Source organism: Notolabrus celidotus, chromosome 4 (assembly GCF_009762535.1).
Source record: "Notolabrus celidotus isolate fNotCel1 chromosome 4, fNotCel1.pri, whole genome shotgun sequence".
NCBI classification, from domain to species: Eukaryota; Metazoa; Chordata; class Actinopteri; order Labriformes; family Labridae; genus Notolabrus; species Notolabrus celidotus.
The window spans coordinates 36,994,410-37,014,728 of NC_048275.1; the positions used below are offsets into that span (position 1 = coordinate 36,994,410).

The 20,319-nt window shown below is 41.8% G+C and overlaps 1 protein-coding gene across 4 annotated transcripts; it reads left to right on the forward strand.

Moving 5' to 3' along the window:
- Positions 1-818: 818 nt before the first annotated feature.
- cep68 (centrosomal protein 68) lies at positions 819-18,693 on the forward strand. Of its 4 annotated transcripts, none has more exons than XM_034682507.1 (8): positions 819-927; positions 1,011-1,306; positions 3,658-4,716; positions 9,415-9,616; positions 10,904-11,091; positions 11,820-11,942; positions 15,259-15,355; positions 15,439-18,693. In XM_034682507.1, the coding sequence occupies exons 2-8, from the start codon at positions 1,067-1,069 to the stop codon at positions 15,612-15,614; spliced, it is 2,085 nt and encodes a 694-aa protein (XP_034538398.1). In that variant the 5' UTR covers positions 819-927; positions 1,011-1,066; the 3' UTR covers positions 15,615-18,693. The 4 variants fall into 4 exon arrangements, with proteins under 4 accessions (XP_034538398.1, XP_034538397.1, XP_034538395.1 ...); XM_034682506.1 differs by having other exon boundaries at positions 1,036-1,306; XM_034682504.1 differs by having other exon boundaries at positions 824-927; positions 1,036-1,306; positions 10,907-11,091; positions 15,439-15,637.
- The last annotated feature ends 1,626 nt before the right edge of the window (positions 18,694-20,319 follow it).

Here is a 20,319-nt window from a genome sequence, read left to right on the forward strand (position 1 = left end):
GAACGAGCGCTGTGCATTATGGGAAACAGTACGTGAGGCAGACTGGTCCGATGCACACTGAGATATTTTCCCGTATCAGTAGACATCCGGGGAGTTTTGGCATACTGCAGATTTTGCTCTTGTTCACATACTACTTACTACATACTGAATGTTGGACATATCAGTACTTACTGCTAATATAGTAGGCGGTTTCGGAAACAGCCAATCAAAATGGAGGGAAAACTGACAAAGACAGGAAGTAAATCTAAACCAGACACACAGGGAGCAAAAACTACAAAATAAAACAGGAAACATGTCAGACTAGAAACACACACAAGGATCACCAAGAAACACAAGACGACGCACAAAGAGACACACAGAGGACTAAAGGGACTTACAAAATAAACTGGAAATCTAAGAAAGATTATGACAAGGAAAACACAAAAACAGAAGTATCTCAGGACATTATCTCTTTCATGATACACTGGATTGTTTGCATTATAGGTAAGACTAATTGACCAATCGTTACAGCTTTGTTTCAAAGTCTCTAAAAGTAACATCCTTAGTAGAGATACAGGTATTATGATGTGTAAAAATAGCAGGTCATTTAAAATATAAACTTCTTAAGGTGTTGAATGTCAATGTCAGATGAATGATGGATGTCTGCAGGCGTGTTTGTTTACCTGCTGCCCCCTAACGGCCAACAAGAGAAATACAGTCTGCAGCATCTTTGTGCATTCTTAAAGAGAACTCTGAATTAAATGTTTGAAGTACTAGTACTATTTCCCTGTTGACTTTGCTGTACTAATGGACTGCCTTTATGTCCTTTGTCATTACAGAGCGTCTGTGCTAAGCGACATGATGCTATTTGTGGAGCGGACAGAGGACTCAAAGCTTCACCACAGTCCAGAAACTCTTCAAGGAGCCTGAATGAAACATAAACATAAAGTAAATACAGCTGATGATTCAGATTCTGAGTAAACACATGTGTGCTTCTGAAACAGTCTTAAACATGACTCTGTAACTCACAGGTCCTCCATTGTTCTGTCTCTGTAGTCGACAAAGCCCTCCTCATCTCCTGTCTCCGATGGAAGCAGAGGGATGCAGCCAGCAGTGGAAGATGCATCTCCCAGAGTTCAAACACAGCAGGCCATCCTCGAGTCTGACCACACATGACCAGAGAGGAGTGTCTAACAAAAGTGTAACTATGGCCCCGACCTCCAGGTATCTGACGGACAGACAGTATCTGACGAGGAAGCCTCTGTTTACTTCAGAGCAACACACGTCCATCTTAAAGAAGAGTCCTCCACAGCGGCTCAGAGAGGAGGTGAGAGGACACACTTCAAGTCTATGTCATAGGCATCTGACTGTTTAGAGGGTCTAAGGATTCAAGGTTGTTTATTGTTATGCCAACAAATGCCGTCACATGAGGTGGAATGAAATTTTGTTCTCAGGCTCCAGTGAAATCCAAAATTAAAAAGGCATGACAACAATTCAAAGAAGTAAACAAGCAAGAGCATGAAGAGCGGCATACTTAAAAACAATAATAAAAACAAGATATGAATCCCAACAAATGTTCTCCTCAGACTCTTTCCAAACAGAGCAGGTCTAGACCGTACTCTATGTTCTATTAATAACAAAGACCCAACATCAAGACAGGATCAGATCCAGTCCCATCTTACAGACAGGACTTAGTCTGATCTCATCTTAATCCACCATGAGCAGAGCACTTTGCAGCATTTAGCAAGTTACAGTGGCAAGGACAAACTTCCTTTAACAGGCAGAAACCTCCAGCAGGACCAGACTCATGTTAGACACACATCTGCTGAGGCCGAGTTGGAGAGAGGGATCGAGGGAGATGAAGAGAGAGAGAGATGATAGTAGAGAGATGGATAGTAGTGGTTGCAGCAGCTGGAGTCTGGCACGTCCAGGTACTTGTTATAGTGCTTTGTGTGCTATGTATCATGATATGTGTAATTAAAGCTCCTATATAGGAGTTTTTGACTTGTTAGGAAACTGTCTACACTGCGTGCACAATTACTAGGTCAGATAGTGAATATATTTCTTCAACAATGTGGTTAAAATTATGCTTTTCAAAGTACGTTGGCTGTATTTTTAAATAAATGCAATAAATGTAAAGAAAACTGTTTTTTTTGTTGAAGTTTGAATAAAGTTGTAGTAAATATTATTATTTTCAATCAATAGAAAATTAAAAATGGTGCCTATTTTAATTTTCACAAGTTATATACTCTTATCACCAACTTGCATAATAATTTGGCACACTCATTTCTGCAGATTCGGCATTTATTTAAAAATACAGCCGAAAAGCATAATTTTAACCACACAGTTGAAGAACTACATTCACTATCTGACTTCCTAACAAATTTGAAAACGACTGTTGATATAGTTTTTGAAATTGTCACAAAAATGCAACTAACCTAATAATTGTGCACGCAGTGTAGAAATGAAAGTGATGCCTCTTTATGACCAAGAAAAGCAAACGAGACCATCACCAACAAAGCTTACAATTTCTATTTTGTCATTTTGAATGCCGTAAACCTCTGTGAGGGGAAGGTGTGTTGATGCAGCGCCCTGAGGAAACAGCCTTTGTTTACAGTGAGTGAGACACTTAACTGTCAGAAGGCAAGGCAAGGCAAGGCAAGGCAGCTTTATTTGTATAGCACATTTCACACATGAGGGCAACTCAATGTGCTTTACATTAAAAATCATTGGAAACTTTCAGACAAGCAGAAAAGAGCACAATTAAAATGACAGATATAATAAAACAGAAAAGAAAAGGAAAATTAGAAATATATTAAAAAACAAATTTAAATCTGCATTTAAAGTGAGTTAATAATCTAAGATAGGAAGGCAGTGTCAAATAAAAAGGTCTTAGTCTTTGATTTAAAAGAGGTGAGAGTTGGAGCAGACCTGCAGCTTTCAGGGAGTGTGTTCCAGATATGTGGTGCATAATGACTAAACGCTGCTTCACCATGTTTCCTTCTGACTCTAGGGACTGAAAGCAGACCAGTACCTGATGACCTCAGAGGTCCAGATGGTTCATACAGTAGCAGCAGATCAGCAATGTATTTTGGGCCTAAACCATTCAGTGCTTTATAAACCATCAGCAGGATTTTAAAGTCTATTCTCTGACAGACAGGAAGCCAGTATAGAGATCTAAGAACTGGAGTGATGTGGTCTACTTTCTTGGTCCTTGTTAGGACTCGAGCAGCAGCATTCTGTATGAGCTGCAGCCGTCTGATGGACTTTTTAGGGAGTCCTGTAAAGACCCCGTTACAGTAGTCTAGTCTGCTAAAGATAAATGCATGGAGGAGTTTTTCTGCATCCTGCTGAGACATAAGTCCTTTAATCCTTGATATATTCTTAAGGTGATGGTAGGCTGACCTTGTAATTGTCTTAATGAAGAAAACAGGAGGAGATTTTTTTCCTCATAGGAGCTTTAAACAAGACATGAACTCTGCATAGGGCTACAGACACTTTGAGACTGGCAGCAGGATACTCTCACACTGATAGACTCACAAAGCTACCATAGATCTGGGACATACAGAGATGTACAGAGGACAATTTGCGTCTAAATGACAGTGAAGCTTTGTTTGAAGATTTGAATCCAGAAATGAACTGGTCTCTATTTAAAGTCTGTTTGTGTCCTCCTCCTAGACACAGTTTGGTGTGAGCAAAGAGGAAGACAAGAAACACAGCACCTCTGACTTCTTGAGCAGAGACAGAGGGGACGTGTCTCCAGAGAGCTTCAGACTGTCTCACGCCGACACCTCACCTCGCTCAGACTCTAGAGAAGACCTGGACTCACCCATGGGGGTCTCAGAGCTCAGGTCCAGGCTGTTCCATGAGGAACCCAGCTTTCGTTCGTCTCTCTCTGGCAGCAGATCAACTCAGCGCACCTTCACCAGCTCCATCCTGGAGGTCCAAAGACTGAACCCACCTCTGAGACCACGTCTGACCTCCACAGTTCTGCATCCTACCTACACCCCTCTCTCAGGGAAATCCAGAGGAGACCAGACTCAGCTCAGGATGGGGCGGGGGGAAAGTAGAGTTTGTGGAGAGACCAAACCGTGCTCTTCTGGAGGACATTTAAAAGGACGGACTGTGTCCCCCCATCAGGCCAACTACTGGGCCTGTGCCATCCCCAAGTCTTTGCCACCCTCTCCAGATAGACACTCAGCAGGCTGGGATCCAAACAGGGAGTACCAGGCCCTGCTGGACTACACATACCCTCTGAGACCAGGACAGGTGGTCGGTGAATGGGGTACCTCCGAGTGTCAGGGAGACTCTCTCCTCCAAACAGACCCAAACCTGCAGGACTCAGGGATCGATCTGGACCACCTTTGTAGCTCCTCCAGCCTGAGAGGATCAGGTACTCTTGGTGAGGATCAAAGGTCACCTGACCTGCAGGGGTCCACCAGATCCTTAGATGGCCTGCCTTCAGGTACCCGCCTCTCCCTCACAGACCCTGTGGGTTTGGCCTTGGGTAGTCCAGACTGTGGTCAGAACCCAGGAGGAAATAATCTGTACAAGAAGAAAGGACAGCATCATCAGCACCACGCCCTCTCCTCCTCCTCCTCCTCCTTCTTCTCCTCCGATGCTTTCAGACGCTCCACCAGCGTTCTCCCTCGGTCCAGGTGTGTCTGTGGGGATCTGGACGAGGAGTTCTGGCCTCTCCCGGAGCAGCTGGAGGAACTGCAGCAGCTGTCCCAACAGGTCAGCTTAAGGTCATCACTGAGGCTTTGACGCTTTAACACATTCATAAACATTTAATTATGCTCACTGTTGCAAACAATTCATCAAAAAGTACATTTATAGATTAGAGTAGCTTCAGTGTCTAAAATTCAGCAGAGAGGTTTAAACTGGATCTGTAATCCCTCAGAGGAACCTTCACTAACTTCAGCCACATGAAATATTTTTGATTCTCTAACAAACAGAATGCTTATGTGATGCTCCAACATGCTCCACAGCTTTAACGGTCTGCTTTATAAAACTCCTCACAATGATGAACTCTGAAGTCAAAACGGTGTAGGGCAGGGGAGGATGGTGCACATTAGGGAACTCCTACACTCCCACAGTGATACCATTTTCCAAAACAGACATAAGAGTATTAATCCCACATACTGATATTGATGAGATGCTTATTTTGATTTTGACAAACAAACCGCTGACTCTGCAGGTTCCAATGCTGCTGTATCCGTGATTATCCAATGATTGTTTTATTAGCTTCCAACTTTAAAGGTGACATATCATGCAAAATTGACTTTTTAATGGTTCTTTACCTGAAATATGTTTCCCTGGCATGTCTACAAACCCCCCGAGAATGAAATAATCCATTCTGCCCCTGTTCTGATTTCTCCACCTTTCTGTAAATGTGTGTGAAACCAGCCGTTTCAGACTTCCGTGTTTTTGTTACGTAACAACAATATCCGGTCTGTAACGGAGTCAGAGCTCGGAGCTTGTTCAGCCCATAGACTGTATAAAATAATACTGAATCCCTCCCCCGTTTTTCATTACCTGCACAAATGTGTGCTAACAAGGAGCTTAGGAGGGAGGCATGCTAGTTGTAGGCTGTCTTAATAAACACAAAGGTCGGTTTTACTCCCCACGTCTGCAGATTTGAAGATCTAGTGGATGATTTTTATTTGTCATGGATAAGTGCTAGCGCTAATTAGCATAGCCACATAGCTACATGTTCGTAGCTGTAGCTGTAGCTGTAGCTGTAGCTGTAGCTGTAGCTGTAAGCTGTAGCTGTAGCTGTAGTTGTGTACCAAGACACACGTCGACATACTGACAAATAAAACAACAAGAAACACAAAATCTGTGACCAATGGTTCATAAAAGGTCCTGCTGCCTTTCTGGCAGAGGTCGGTTTTACTCCCCACGTCTGCAGATTTGAAGATCTAGTGGATGATTTTTATTTATCATGGATAAGTGCTAGCGCTAGTTAGCATAGCCACATAGCTACATGTTCGTAGCTGTGTACCAAGACACACGTCTACATACTGATAAATAAAACAACAAGAAACACTAAATCTGTGACCAATCGTTCAGAAAGGTCGTGCTACAGGCGCCTCTCCGTCAGGATCAGATTCAGAGGGTTGAAGTAACGCGATCTCTGAGCAGCCGTGTATATTCAGCCAACATGTAAACATTAGATCAACGTGCTGGAGAGCCGAGGCACATCCACTTCCGGAGGGGGCGTGGTCAGAGAGAAAACAGAGTGTTCTGAGGAGGAATGAAGAAGAGGACTTTTCAGGCATGCCAAAATCTGATTTCAAAGTGTTTTTTTGAGCATAAACTTTAAAGACATGTTTTGGGGACCTCTGAGACCAATATATATTGATGAAAAAAGCGTGATATGTCCCCTTTAAATCAAAAAGTGGATTGTACACAGGATCCAGAGATTGAAAATATTCAGACAAAAATCCAGGTAATCTGGTGTATTATTAAACAAACAAAAAGAAGGCTTCTTACAAACCATCATTAGTGTTTTTCATGCTCTCACAAACCCCGGTAAAAAAACATTCACTTTCTGCCCTCCTATCTTACCTGCTCATCTATATACACGTCACCTGGTGCAAAACTATCAACCATCAAAGTGAGTACTAAAATATACTAATAACACCTCAGGCATCAAACTTGATGTTATATTTATCTTAAATGAAATAACAATAATTAAATGAATAATTACAGTAAAAATATCAAGTATATGAAACAATGGAAATAGCTCCAATAAATAGGATCATGTGAGTCTGTGGCTGAAATTCAAACCTGGCTGTAAAGAAGAAGTCAGAGTGTAGCTCGTGGTGATGTCTTATTCTGCTGATGATGTTTTTAAAAGCAGCAGTTTGTTTAACTTGTGCAGCTGAGGACTGTTTGTTGAATCTGCTGTGTGCCCAGGACTTCATGTAATGTTAAAGGTCTATTGTTTCTGCAGGCATCCTCATCAAAATGTAATGTATATTTCATTTCATATATTTTTAGAGATTGTCTGTTCAGTAACTACTGCACAAACATTTCATGAAAATAAATAATTTAATGTAAAGTTAAAACGATTTTTACTAAACAAACGAATATTCAGTGAAACGCAAAAAAAACAATTTAAAAAACATAAATAAATGTCACAGAATGTTAAATCACAAAACGTAAAAACATTTCATGAATGCGAAAAATCAATAAATACCCCAAAGCATTTTTATTTTTTCCAAAATGATCAAATATTTTCTGGAATGCAAAAAAAAAGAAAAAAAAAAATCTAAAAATATTTCACAGAACCTGAAAGTAACATTAGTGTAGTCCTCCTGAAGCCCCATCCTGCCTGTTTTCTTAAACGTTTTTTGCAGGCAGTCAAATCATTTATTTTCACGCAAAATATGATGAATGGTCACTGGGAAAAAAATGATATACAGCGGGGCAAAAAAGTATTTAGTCAGCCACTGATTTTGCAAGTTCTCCTACTTAGAAAGATGAGAGAGGTCTGTAATTTTCATCAGAGGTACACTTCAACTATGAGAGACAAAATGAGAAAAAAAAAATCCAGGAAATCACATTGTAGGATTTTTAAAGAATTTATTTGTAACTTATGGTGGAAAATAAGTTTTTGGTCACCCACAAACAAGCAAGATTTCTGTCTCTCACAGACCTGTAACTTCTTCTTTAAGAAGCTCTTCTGTCCTCCACTCGTTACCTGTATTAATGGCTCCTGTTCGAACTGGTTATCTGTATAAAAGACACCTGTCCACAGCCTCAAACAGTCAGACTCCAAACTAAACCATGGCCAAGACCAAAGAGCTGTCCAAGGACACCAGGAAGAAAACTGTGGACCTGCACCAGGCTGGGAAGAGTGAATCCACAATAGGCAAGCAGGTTGGTGTGAATAAATCAACTGTGGGAGCAATTGTAAGAAAATGGAAGACATACAAGACCATTGATAATCTCCCTCGATCTGGGGCCTCACGCAAGATCTCATCCCGTGGGGTCAAAATGATCATGAGAACGGTGAGCAAAAATCCCAGAACTACACGGAGGGACCTGATGAATGACCTGCAGAGAGCTGGGACCAAAGTAACAAAGGCTACCATCCGTAACACACTACGCCGAGAGGGACTCAAATCCTGCAGCGCCAGGCGTGTCCCCCTGCTTAAGCCAGTACATGTCCAGGCCCGTCTGAAGTTTGCCAGAGAGCATATGGATGATCCAGAAGAGGATTGGGAGAATATCATGTGGTCAGATGAAACCAAAATAGAACTTTTTGGAATGAACGGGACCATGTATCGTGAGATTTTAAGCCAAAACCTCCTTCCATCAGTGAGAGCATTGAAGATGGAACGTGGCTGGGTCTTCCAGCATGACAATGATCCCAAACACACCGCTCGGGCAACGAAGGAGTGGCTCCGTAAAAAGCATTTCAAGGTCCTGGAGTGGCCTAGCCAGTCTCCAGACCTCAACCCCATAGAAAATTTGTGGAGGGAGTTGAAAGTCCGTGTTACCCAGCGACAGCCCCAAAACATCACTGCTCTAGAGGAGATCTGCATGGAGGAATGGGCCGAAATACCAGCTACAGGAAACGTTTGACCTCTGTCATTGACAACAAAGGTTATGTTACAAAGTATTGAGTTGAACTTTTGTTATTGACCAAATACTTATTTTCCACCATCATTTACAAATAAATTCTTTAAAAATCCTACAATGTGATTTCCTGGATTTTTTTTCCTCATTTTGTCTCTCATAGTTGAAGTGTACCTCTGATGAAAATTACAGACCTCTCTCATCTTTCTAAGTGGGAGAACTTGCAAAATCAGTGGCTGACTATATACTTTTTTGCCCCACTGTAAATCTTTTTTTTGCTCTAGCTTTTTTTTCTTAGAAGTCTGACTTTAATCTCAGAATTAAAAAAATATATATTTCACCTTATTTTTTTTTCCCTGTGGCCCTAATATTCTTCTGTAGTATTTTGTGAAATATGTTTGTGTTTTATGAAATGTTTGTGCACATAATGTAATATTTTTGTGATTGGTAAAATGCTTGTGCAATTGACCTTCACGGTCACCTTACGTAACAGTAGTTATAGTCCAGTAACATACTCTTCATCAGCTGAGCTTTACTGATTTTCAAAGTCAGGAGGAGATGAGCATGTGCATGAGGAGAGGCTGAAAACACCAGGGAGCTGCAGGATACACTAATATGCAGACTCATGCTGTTAACACTCTGTCGGCTGAAGAGAAGATCAACACTAAAACATATTTAGGATATTGTAGTTGCAGATCTAAGTGATCAGCTCTTCATCAATAGTCGGCTTAATCAATACTGAAGCACAGTGGTGGTGGGCTGGATGAACTGACATAGTGATTGATATTTAAAGGTTGTTCCTCAGCTGAGGGTGAAGGTATCTGTCTCTGTCTCTTTGTGCAGGTGAGGGATGTGACAGCCCAGCTGAGCCGGCCTGTCACATCCAGCTGGGAGTCTCTGGGGCCGGGCACCACCTCCGTCCTGTCCTCCATCGCCCTGCCTGAGAGGCAGGAGGCCGAAGACAAGGAGCTGGAGGGCAACAACCAGGATGTGGATGAAGGACAGGATGAGATGGGCAGAGGGGAGAGGAGTGCTGCTCAGACAGGTAGCCTGTTTATTATTTAAGTATTTAATGTAAGTCACAGAGTAAGTTAAGCCGGATTTATACTGCTGCGAGTCAGTTCATTGGTGTTCCCTGTTAACAGTCTACACATTCATCTGAGCTCTGTTTTCTATCTCTGACGCTGAACAGTCTTAATTAGGCAAGGCAAGGCAGCTTTATTTGTATAGCACATTTCATACAAGAGGGCAACTCAATGTGCTTTACATTAAAACATTAAAAGCATTGGAAACATTCAGACAAGCACAACTAAAAATACTAATATAATAAAACAGAAAAGAAAAGGAAAATTAGAATATATTAAAAATAAAATTAAAATCTGCATTTAAAGTGAGTTAAAATGAGCTAAGATAGGAAGGCAGTGGAAAATAAAAAGGTCTTAGTCTTTGATTTAAAAGAGGTGAGAGTTGGAGCAGACCTGCAGCTTTCAGGGACTTTGTTTAAGATATGTGGTGCATAATGACTAAACGCTGCTTCACCATGTTTCGTTCTGACTCTCGGGACTGACAGCAGACCTGATGACCTCAGAGGTCCAGATGGTTCATACAGTAGTAGCAGATCAGCAATGTACTTTGGGCCTAAACCATTCAGTGCTTTATAAACCATGAGCAGGATTTTAAAGTCTATTCTCTGACATACAGGAAGCCAGTGTAGAGATCTAAGAACTGGAGTGATGTGGTCTACTTTCTTATTTACATCATGTTTCATCATTTGACCACACAACAAGTCGCCAATAAACCAAACCAGCACAAACAAGACAAAAACCTGATCTGCCCACGTTAAATAAAGCTTTAAACCGACTGTTCAACCAGGGAATAAGAAGCCGTATTTACAGGATGAATCCACCAGGAGTGGAAAAATGTGCCTGAGGGTGTCCTCTTTTCACTAGAGCTTACTTTTTGGTTATTTCGCAATATTTAATGTAGTAATACCCTTTTTATGTTCTCTTCTGCCCACTGAATTTGATTTATTCAAGTGTGTCGTGCAGCTTTATTCAAGGTATAGTTAAGATGAAAATGTACAATGTTGTGATACCCAAGAAAAGTACCAGGAGTATGTGTGTGTTTGAGTTTTACCATATTTATATACATCAAAATGATGCATTCACAAAGATTGAGCAGGAAACCTGTTTACTTTCTGTGTTTAAGGCGTAGTTTTTAATGGTAAAATAGAAAGTGAACTTGGGTTTTCTTTGTTCAGAAAGAGTGGCAGGGGATTTTCAGTTTGAGGTAAATACAACAAGTTAAATGAAATCTTTTTCTTGTCCAACAGCAGCCAATCACAGCGTCCCTGAAGCAGTGAGGAGGAGGGCTGGAGCCTATATAGAGCCTGCTGGAGGGGGGCTGAGTCGGTCCAGTCTCAGGGAGGTGGAGGCTTTGGTGGAGCAGCTTTCTGGACTCACCGTGTCTGGCAGCCAGGAGGACCAGAGGCAGAGGGACTCCCTAATGCAGCACATCAAGGTAAAGACACAATCTGAGCAGACAGTTTCAAAGTGCAAGATTCCCAAAGGGGTGATACATCTGAGCACGTTGGCTTCATGGTGGCATAGATCCATGAACCTTGTTTGACCTTTCACAGAAGCACAAAACTCCCCGACTTTATCCAGGTGGGCTGTATGAGTAAATGCAAACAGCAGAATTTTTCACCCTGACTTATCAGGACAGGACTTCTTCCTGCTAGCCTTGTAGTACAATTTCTTCAACAGATCAGGGTGAGCCGATTAAGTGAGTGCTGCATGTAAAAGTCAGCAGGTTTTTCTAAGTTGTCAGCCTGGAGTTTCCTGCTGTTGCTATCATTCTGCAGAAATGTTCTTATACATGAAGCAGGGATATGAACACAGAGACAGTCACTATCACTGAACACTCCCCCTCCCTCTGCACGCTCTACACAGCAACTCCCCTTCACTGAAACCAAACATAGTGTATCATGTTGTGAGAGCAGAGAAAAGCCTGATTTATACTTCTGTGTCGAATCTAGGGAGTAAGTAAAGTTGTATCGTCTCCTGCTGTGTGGTACATGTGTGAACGGCCGGAAGTCCTGATATTGTCTAGGATGTGTCAGGTAGCAGACATGAATGCTGATTGATTGATTGATTGATTGATTGATTGATTGATTGATTGATTGATTGATTGATTGATTGATTGATTGATTGATTGATTGATTGATTGATTGATTATGTATGTTCCAGGTCTTCTGCTCACACCTGGAGCAGCTCATCCAGCAGCTGTATGCCATGTCAGAGAGGATGGAGCTGCTTGCAGCGCCCTCTATGGACATCGACAGTGTGAAGTCGTCTCTGGCTGAGTACCAGGTGAGCGCTGAAGCTGTCAGTCACAGATGAGAATCTTATCTCCCTACACTTGTTATATGGAGATATTCACACCTTTGTGAGTGTTTTTGAAAGTCGTGTGAGGTGGACATGAAACTGAATCATCCATCAAGTATCTGTCAGTTTCAGACTCAGTTCTTCTCTCTGACCAACACACAGCTTTGTGGTTCATCATACATGTGTGGAAAACTGCTTTGATTTCAAGGACAATGACTGATGATACACAGACCTGCTTCATATTTCTTTCTTCTGACTTAAATCATCTTCGACAGCACACTATCATTCCAATCTTACATCAGTAATGTCACTCAGTCTGCATATTTCCATCTACGTAACATCCATCTCCTCCGCCCGTCCCTCACACCCAACAGTAACGCCGCTCTCGTTCACACCCTGGTAACATCACGCATTGACCTCTGTAATTCTCTCCTCTTTGGTCTCCCTCTCAAATCCATCCATAAACTCCAACTAGTCCAGAACTCTGCTGCTTGTATCATCATCAGAACCCCGTCCATTGATCACATCACCGCTCAAAACTCACATCAATTTCAAGATCCTGCTCCTCGCCTTAAAGGCCCTCCATAACCTCGCTCCTCCATACCTCTCTGAACTTTTGCACGTCAACACACGGAATGACTTCCTGTGGCGTTCTGTGGTGCATTTAGGGGGTATGAGTCTCTCCCTGAATGTGCTCCTGTGTTTAACCACCACCTCGTAGAGAGGGTGGTGGATGTTGTCCATGATGCTGTGGAGTCCTCCTCTCTGTCACCACCGTCAGAGAGTCAAGCTCCACCCCGACAACATCACTGGTCTTACAGATCAGTTTATTTGGTCTGTTGGCGTCTGCTACCCTCAGCCTGCTGCCCAGCACAGAATTTCCTGCTGCCCCATTTTCAAATCCATCTCCAAACACATCTTTTTAAACTGTCATATTCACTCTTATTACTCCTCTTTACTGAACTGTATCTCATCTGGCTCATTTTATTTATCATTTACACTGGATTATGTCTTATTGACTTTATCAGACTAATTTGTTGTTCTTTTTAAACTCTCCTTTGAAAGGCGCCTATAAATAAAATGTATTACTATTATTATTTGATTTCAATTATGTCGTTCTGCAGCTCACACTCAAACACCAGGTCTGCTTTTCAATTAAAGTAAAGAAACAGACTCAAATCAAAACAGATAAACTCCCCAGGACAAATCTAGAGATGAATCAGTCCATCTCAAAATCAACGACCATGTCCACAACTCTTGTAAAGGAAACCTTAAAGGTCAATCAATCAATCAATCTTTATTTGTATTGCGCCAAATCACAACAAACGTTATCTCAAGACGCTTTTACAAACAGAGCAGGTCTAGACCACTCTATGTCAAATTATGAACAGAGACCCAACACCAAGACAGGATAAGACTCAGTCTTACCCTGTCTTAATCCACCATGAGCAATGCACCTCGCAGCATTTAGAAAGTTACTCATGTTAGACATGAATCTGCTGAGACAGAGTTGGGTCTGGAAAGAGGGATAGAGGAGAATAAGAGATAGAGGGAGCGGTGATAGTGATGAGACAAGTAGTAGTAGCTGTTGTCGCTGGAGTCCAGCACGTCCGTATCAGCTGGAGTCTGGAACGTCCACAGCAGGAGGACGTCTACGGCAGTTCAGAGGAACCTACGAGACAAGGGAGCTCAGGGACTCCAGAAAGGTCTATGGTTAGTAACTTTAATGGGACAGGCAGAGTTGAAGTAAGTGATGAGGGGGTTGGGGGTTGGGGGTGAGATAGGATCCCAGTGTGTCAGTGCGCCAGTTCCCCCAGCAGCATAACTAAGAACTGGTCCAAGCCTGAGCCAGCTCTAACAGGTAACTGTTGCTGAACAGATGTCACAATTTTAATGCGTAACATGCTCAGAAAAGCATCATTTTCAACTAAGTCTTACCTCACTTGAAGTCACCGTAGGGAGTTTTTAACTGATTCTGATATAGCCTCACTCTCATACTGATGCCTGCAGAGACCTACAGAGTAAAGTGAGATCATCAGAGATCAGATTGGTTATTTCTCTCTGAATGTTGGCTCCTGTGTTCAGGTCCATATACATCCCTCCACCTGAAGTGTCTCTGTTCAGAGCTCTGCTCATAAAGTTTGTCAGAGAGAAGTAAGTCATCAAGCAGGAGGCGTTTTTCTTCTTTAGATGATTATCTTCTGACATGATGTTTAATCCTCCTGTCTGATACTGGAGCAGGGTTATCAAACAGATGTACACTACCAGTCAAAAGTTTGGACACACCTTCTCACTCAAGGGTTTGTATTTATGTTAATGATTGTAAACACTGTAGATTAATACTGAAGACATCAAAACTATGAAAGAACATATATGGAATTATTGAATGAAACAAAAAGTGTTAAACAAAGCAGAATCTGTTTTATATTTTAGATTCTGTAAAGTAGCCCCCTTTTTCCTTCATGACAGCTTTGCACACTCTTGGTATTCTCTCAGTCTGCTTCATGAAGTGGTCTCCTGGAATGGTTTCTAATGAACATGAGCCTTGTCAAGAGTTCATTTGTAGAATGACTTGCCTTCTTAATGTGTTTGAGACCATCAGTTGTGTTGTTCAGAGGTAGGGTTAGTACACAATGGATAGCCCTATTTGACTACTGTTGTAATCCAGATTATGGTAAAACCAGATTATTTCATAGTTTTGATGTCTTCAGTATTAATCTACAATGTTGAAAATAATTAACATAAATAAAAACCATTGAATGAGAAGGCGTGTCCAAACTTCTGACTGGTAGTGTATGTTTCCTGTTGAAGTTTCAGACAGAGAAACTCTTCAACCAGAGCTCTGTTAGCTAAAAGAGCTAAACATCTATGACCAGGATTCAATGTTTATGTCAGCGTGTGAATGCTTCACTGCTCTGTGAGGACTAAAGAGTTAAACCGTGAGCATATTTATGTTATTCAAACATTAAATGTGACACCGGAGCTTAAACCATGACAACTTGACAACATTAAAGCGGTACGTCTGCTCACTTTTTGTAAGCTAACTATCAGTAATAAATCAGAGGTTACAAAGTGTCCAAACAAAGAAAAGTGGTGTTAAACAGATGATCTGTTTCATTCATTTACTTCAACAACACATGAGACACATCTTTACCACAGAGGGTGATGGAGCTCATGCAAAATGTAGTCTGCATCCTGAAAAACACTACAGATTTCATCCAGAGGGGGCGCCAGAATCAACGTTGTCGGTGTCTTTGATCATCATTCTGTTACAGTAACATTGTGATGGTCTCATTGTCAGAGTGTCCAGAGAGAAGTGAGCAGCCATCAGCCCCTGGTATCCTGTGTTCTGCAAACTGGACACCGTCTCCTCAGCTGCATGAACGCCACATCTCCACGTAAGTCTGCAACACGCAACTTTTGAAACGAGCACTGATCAACTTCCTCTGAGCCTCTCTGCATCCTCCCTCCTCTTTTCTAGTCCTGAGAGACGCCCTGCTGATGATCGAGAGGCAGTCTGGAGCTCTGGAGAACCACACTGAACACTTCTTCGCCTCCATCCTGTCAGCCATGGACAGCCTGACCCAGCCCAGTCCAGTCCATCAGAGCAGAGAGGAGGACCAGTGTTCTGGGGGGGTCCAGGGATCCACTGAGTAAACAGACTGTTTGTGTACAAACATAATTTACTTATTTATTTCTTTGCTTCTTAAACTTTTACAATGAAGTGTTTTAATGCCACGCTATCATATGTTTCACACAGAAACACATCAGCAGCACACATTTGTCACAAAATGTTTTTTACTTTAATGGAAAGAATTCAGCTCAGGCTCGAAACTGATCTCTGAAGCTTTGGAGACCTCAAAGTCCTCCTACAGCTTGACTCTATATAAACATGGATGATGCGCCTCCATCTCCCCCATTGTAAGAAGTGAAGCCAAAATACCATCTCATTCGTGAACAGATTTCCCGCGCCTTCAGTTAACTCAAACCCACATCTGACTTACTGATAAAACCTCACTCATCCCTCAGAGGGTCCAGATCCTCATGTGGGTCCAGTCCACAGCGTCACAGATTCCTATGTGGGTTTGAAGCAGACTCTCCCAGTTATGTAAAGTTCAATGACTCTTGTGTTAGTGTTTGTTACGTTTCCTCTCACCGTTCCTTCTCTACTCTGGTAATCCGGTGCACACAGCGCTGCAGGAGCCTCATTGGTCAACAGAGCTGTCAATCATGACATCACGCCCCCTCTTTTTAACATCAGACAACTCAAAGATGCTGAACTCTAGCAGCATCTAAACCAGCATGATAAGAGCTAACTGGCTTTAAGGCCTATTCTGCAGACAGTCAGCAGGAGGAGCTTTCAAAGTTTTGGCTTCACTTTCGGGGAGCTGTTGTATGGTCCATATTTTTATAGTGCATGGTCTGATTGAGAACATGAATGCCTTAATGCACAGCTTGTCTTACTCATACTCACTTTAAGCATTGCATTTTAAAACCTTACTCTGTTCTGATCACCATCGTGTCACTTCTGTTGCCTGTGTTTGGCCTCATTTAGACGAGAGCACAGAAAAGTCTGACCTTTGCCTGTAAACAAAAATCTGCAGTCATATGAAATAATTGAGAAAGCGATCCACGTGCACACGACTGAAAATGCAGGATGTGCATGCCGGACCAGTAGTTGGCGGTATAACTTTGTAATGAAAGACCAGTGAAGACCAACACGTGCCAGCTCATAGAGGCTATTCTTCAACAGAGTGGTGTGCACAAAGTATTTATCTGGTGAGTAAGAAGCATGTGCTAATGGGGCTGTGAATTCACCGTTTTCACAGGACTCACATATTGCCAGTTTACGGTGGCGTTTTCCAAAGATTCCACACTGGAACCTGGTTTCAAAGTTTATGTTTTCTGCCACTAAAAATGTTGTTTCTCCATTTTAGACTCTTAGAATCACAAACTGAAGCCTTGAAATGTTTTTAATGTTTCCTCTCTTGAATTAGCGTCTTGCTCTGTTTACAGTCACATGTAGTGTCTTAGAGTTTCTTTCTATCACAATATGTAAGAGGTGTGTGCCAACTGAAACCTTGAATGAGATCATAATCCACAGAGCAGCAGCATGAACCTTAATCTGCTGGATGGATCATTTTACATTTTTTATTTATTTTTATTTTTATTGAACCTTTATTTTACCAGAAATAGTCCCATTGAGATACAAAGTCTCTTTACAAGGGAGTCCTAGTCAAGACATCAGCATAAAAGTTTCACATTGAGAACAAGACAATAAGCACAAGCTGATCAGATGATCCTTTATCCTTGTTTTAAAATCCTCTAATCGAATTAAACAATCCAGTTTTAGGTGACTTCGTAGCTCAGACAAGGATGAGGGAGCAAAAACATCAAAAGCACTTTCACCAAAAACAGAGCGAGTCCAAGGAATGACAAACAGAAGATTACAGCCACTGACGACTTTAGGAGTCAATAAAGAGCATAAATAAGACGGCAGATCCTGTAGTACGGCCTTATAGAGAAAGTGACACCTATGCTCCATTCTTCTGTTGTGTAAGGAAGACAAGCCTACCTTTTCATACAAGATGCAATGATGTGTGCAGAATCCTAAACCAGAAACAAACCACAATGCATCATGGTACACTGAGTCCAACATTTTCAGAGAGGCTGAGGAAGCATGCAGCTGAAGCTGTGTATGGACTCAGAGCTCATCAGAAAGAGTAACGTATCAAAGGTCCGGTCTACACCTGGTGTTAAAATGGGTCCTGTCAGAGATAAGGTGCAAACATACCCAGAAAGGAAACTGAGGAAACACTGAGACTCGATCGTAGAGGTCGTATGGGATGCATTCTTTGACACTGTTTGGAAGTATATGTCTAAATATGTTCTGAGATACATAGAGGACAGACAACTCTCTCTGTCAGGGCCGTTTTTAAAGTTTAATGTCATCCGATTAAATTATTCTCTCCTATTTTTGTAGAAATATCTGACTAATTTTGTTTTAAAGTCATTTCCAGCATATCCAGACGCATCATTGGAGGTGTGCACAAAACTCTGGACAACTGCACCTCCTCAGTAAGGGACAGTGCGTTTGATCTCATAAGGGGACAATGGAAGAGGGTGAGACAGCACACAGAAACATGCAAGAGATCTGGCACACTGAGAGTTTATCATAGTTTATAATAACTCATCAAGGTGAGGTCACAGTGTAGATGTTTTTAATTGAGCTGCCCTTATGTGATTGGATAACCCACGACTCGTGTTAACACCAGCTGAATCAGTGTTTGTGTGCGTGAAGAGCTCACTTAGTTTAAAGCATTTCACGTTTATGATTGGCAGCTGAAAGGATTGTTATGATCCTGCACCAACACTGAACCCTGGTGTACTGCAACTACTTGCACAATGATCTGTTACTGTCTTCACCTTTTAACCTTTTTTGTATCAGCCAGCTTAAGGAGGTGATCACACCTCAGAGGAGAGATGATCCACCTTCACACACAGCCTTAACATATTTAGTCCAATGTCTGTTACATCATTATAATGTGTGTTTATATGTCACAGGGTCAATTCACACACATTACTAAGCCTTTCTCTCTCAGTAGAAACCATCAGGTGTCACATGTTCAGGTTCAGATTCACCTGCCTCTGAGATTTCTGCCTTTTTGTCACTTGTGTGAACGTATTTAAGAAATCTAACTTTTCACTGAATAAACCACGTTGTTTAAAAACTTGACTGGATGTTGTCTGATATATACATGTTTAGCCCCCCACAGTCACACAGTGGAAGAACAAACGGAAGGACATTTTTTATATGAATGCACAGAATGGAAAAATGGACGTAAGGGGAAGAGCAAACATTGCTGGGGAAGAGCCAACATTGCTGGACAGCAGTCACACTGACAAGGCTTCCTGCAGTGTTATTATTCTTTTTAAATATGCCTCCTCAGGGAGCTTTTGGTTACATCCATCTAGCAAAGGAAAGCAGAACACTGTCAGTCTGTGTGAGAGCTGAGGTGACACTGCTCCCAGATCTGAGGGCAGGAGAGCAGTGAACTGTGCTGTGATGAAGAGTGAAATAACAGGTTGCTCCTCTGTTCCTAAAGAAACTGTTAAATGAGGTGTAACTGCCTCACCTCCTTTACTTTTTATGGAGGATTTAGGGCTGAGTCTGTTGAGGGTCAGTCATCCACTTAGTGTAACCGTCCTTCTGTGCCATCATTAAGAGGCAGGTTAAATAAAGCAGACTCCTCCATTCCTTTCTCCCAGCAGAGCAGCCTGTCATGTGTCAAAGGAAGCCCTTTCTGCTGTGACTGGATTATCACAGGTTTGTAGTCCAGGCCGCTGGGTGTTATGACAGTAGGTCCATCCCCTAGAGCCAGCTAGAGATCTCTGGATAAACCTCCTAGAGAGAGATGCAGAGCTGATTTACAACAGAGAGTGGTGCCCGGGGCCGTAACCACAAACAGACACACACAGACCACAGAGCAGGAAGTCACTGTGTGATCTGTCAGGACGAGGAAAACTCAGATCACTAGGCGAAACCAGGCTGACTCCTATTTCACTGATTCACTGTTTCACAGCACATCAGGTCGGTCTGGTTGAGTATCTGATTGGGAAACGTGAGTGCCTGAACCGGTGAGAGAGAGACACAAACAAAAAGGACCTGAGGGTCTGCAGGTGTTGGAAGGTGAGGAGGTCACATGTTATAAAATACACTTCACATAAACACAGGTGTTTTAGTTTAAGGGAAGTTAGAGTTCATGTTTCATAATTCTTTTTTTATTTACTTAATTAAAAACATTACAAGGTTTCACAAGATGTGTCTGTTTCTACGGTGTCACTGAAGGCCAATAGTAATAAATATTTCAAAAGCGCAAAATATATTTCTGTGTGTTTGGTGAAATGTTTTTGCGTTTTGTGAAATATATTTTGCGCTTTTGAAATATTTATTACTATTTGCCTTCAGGGCCACCGTATGTTTCTAAAAGGATACTCAGAAACTAATTTTATTTTTTAAAGGTGAGGAGGACCTTAAAAACTTCAGACAGTGAGGCCTCTTCATCCAAAGTCAATTCAGTGAACTTCTTTTGAAACAAATACATTTAAAGAAGACGCTCAAACACACTAATGAGAAGAATGCAATAGCTTCCGGTGACTCATGTTATTACACTCACCTGTGTACAGGTGCTGACATGAGCTACCCGTCATCATCCCAATCATACCAACAGTGGTGATGCAACTATACGAGTCATGATATGAACATGAACTCTGGACTCAGATTCCAGATCATTCAGTCATTTGTTTGTGGTTTCCTTTATGTTGTACGGAAGCTCTGTGAGGACATGCATCCATACTTTTA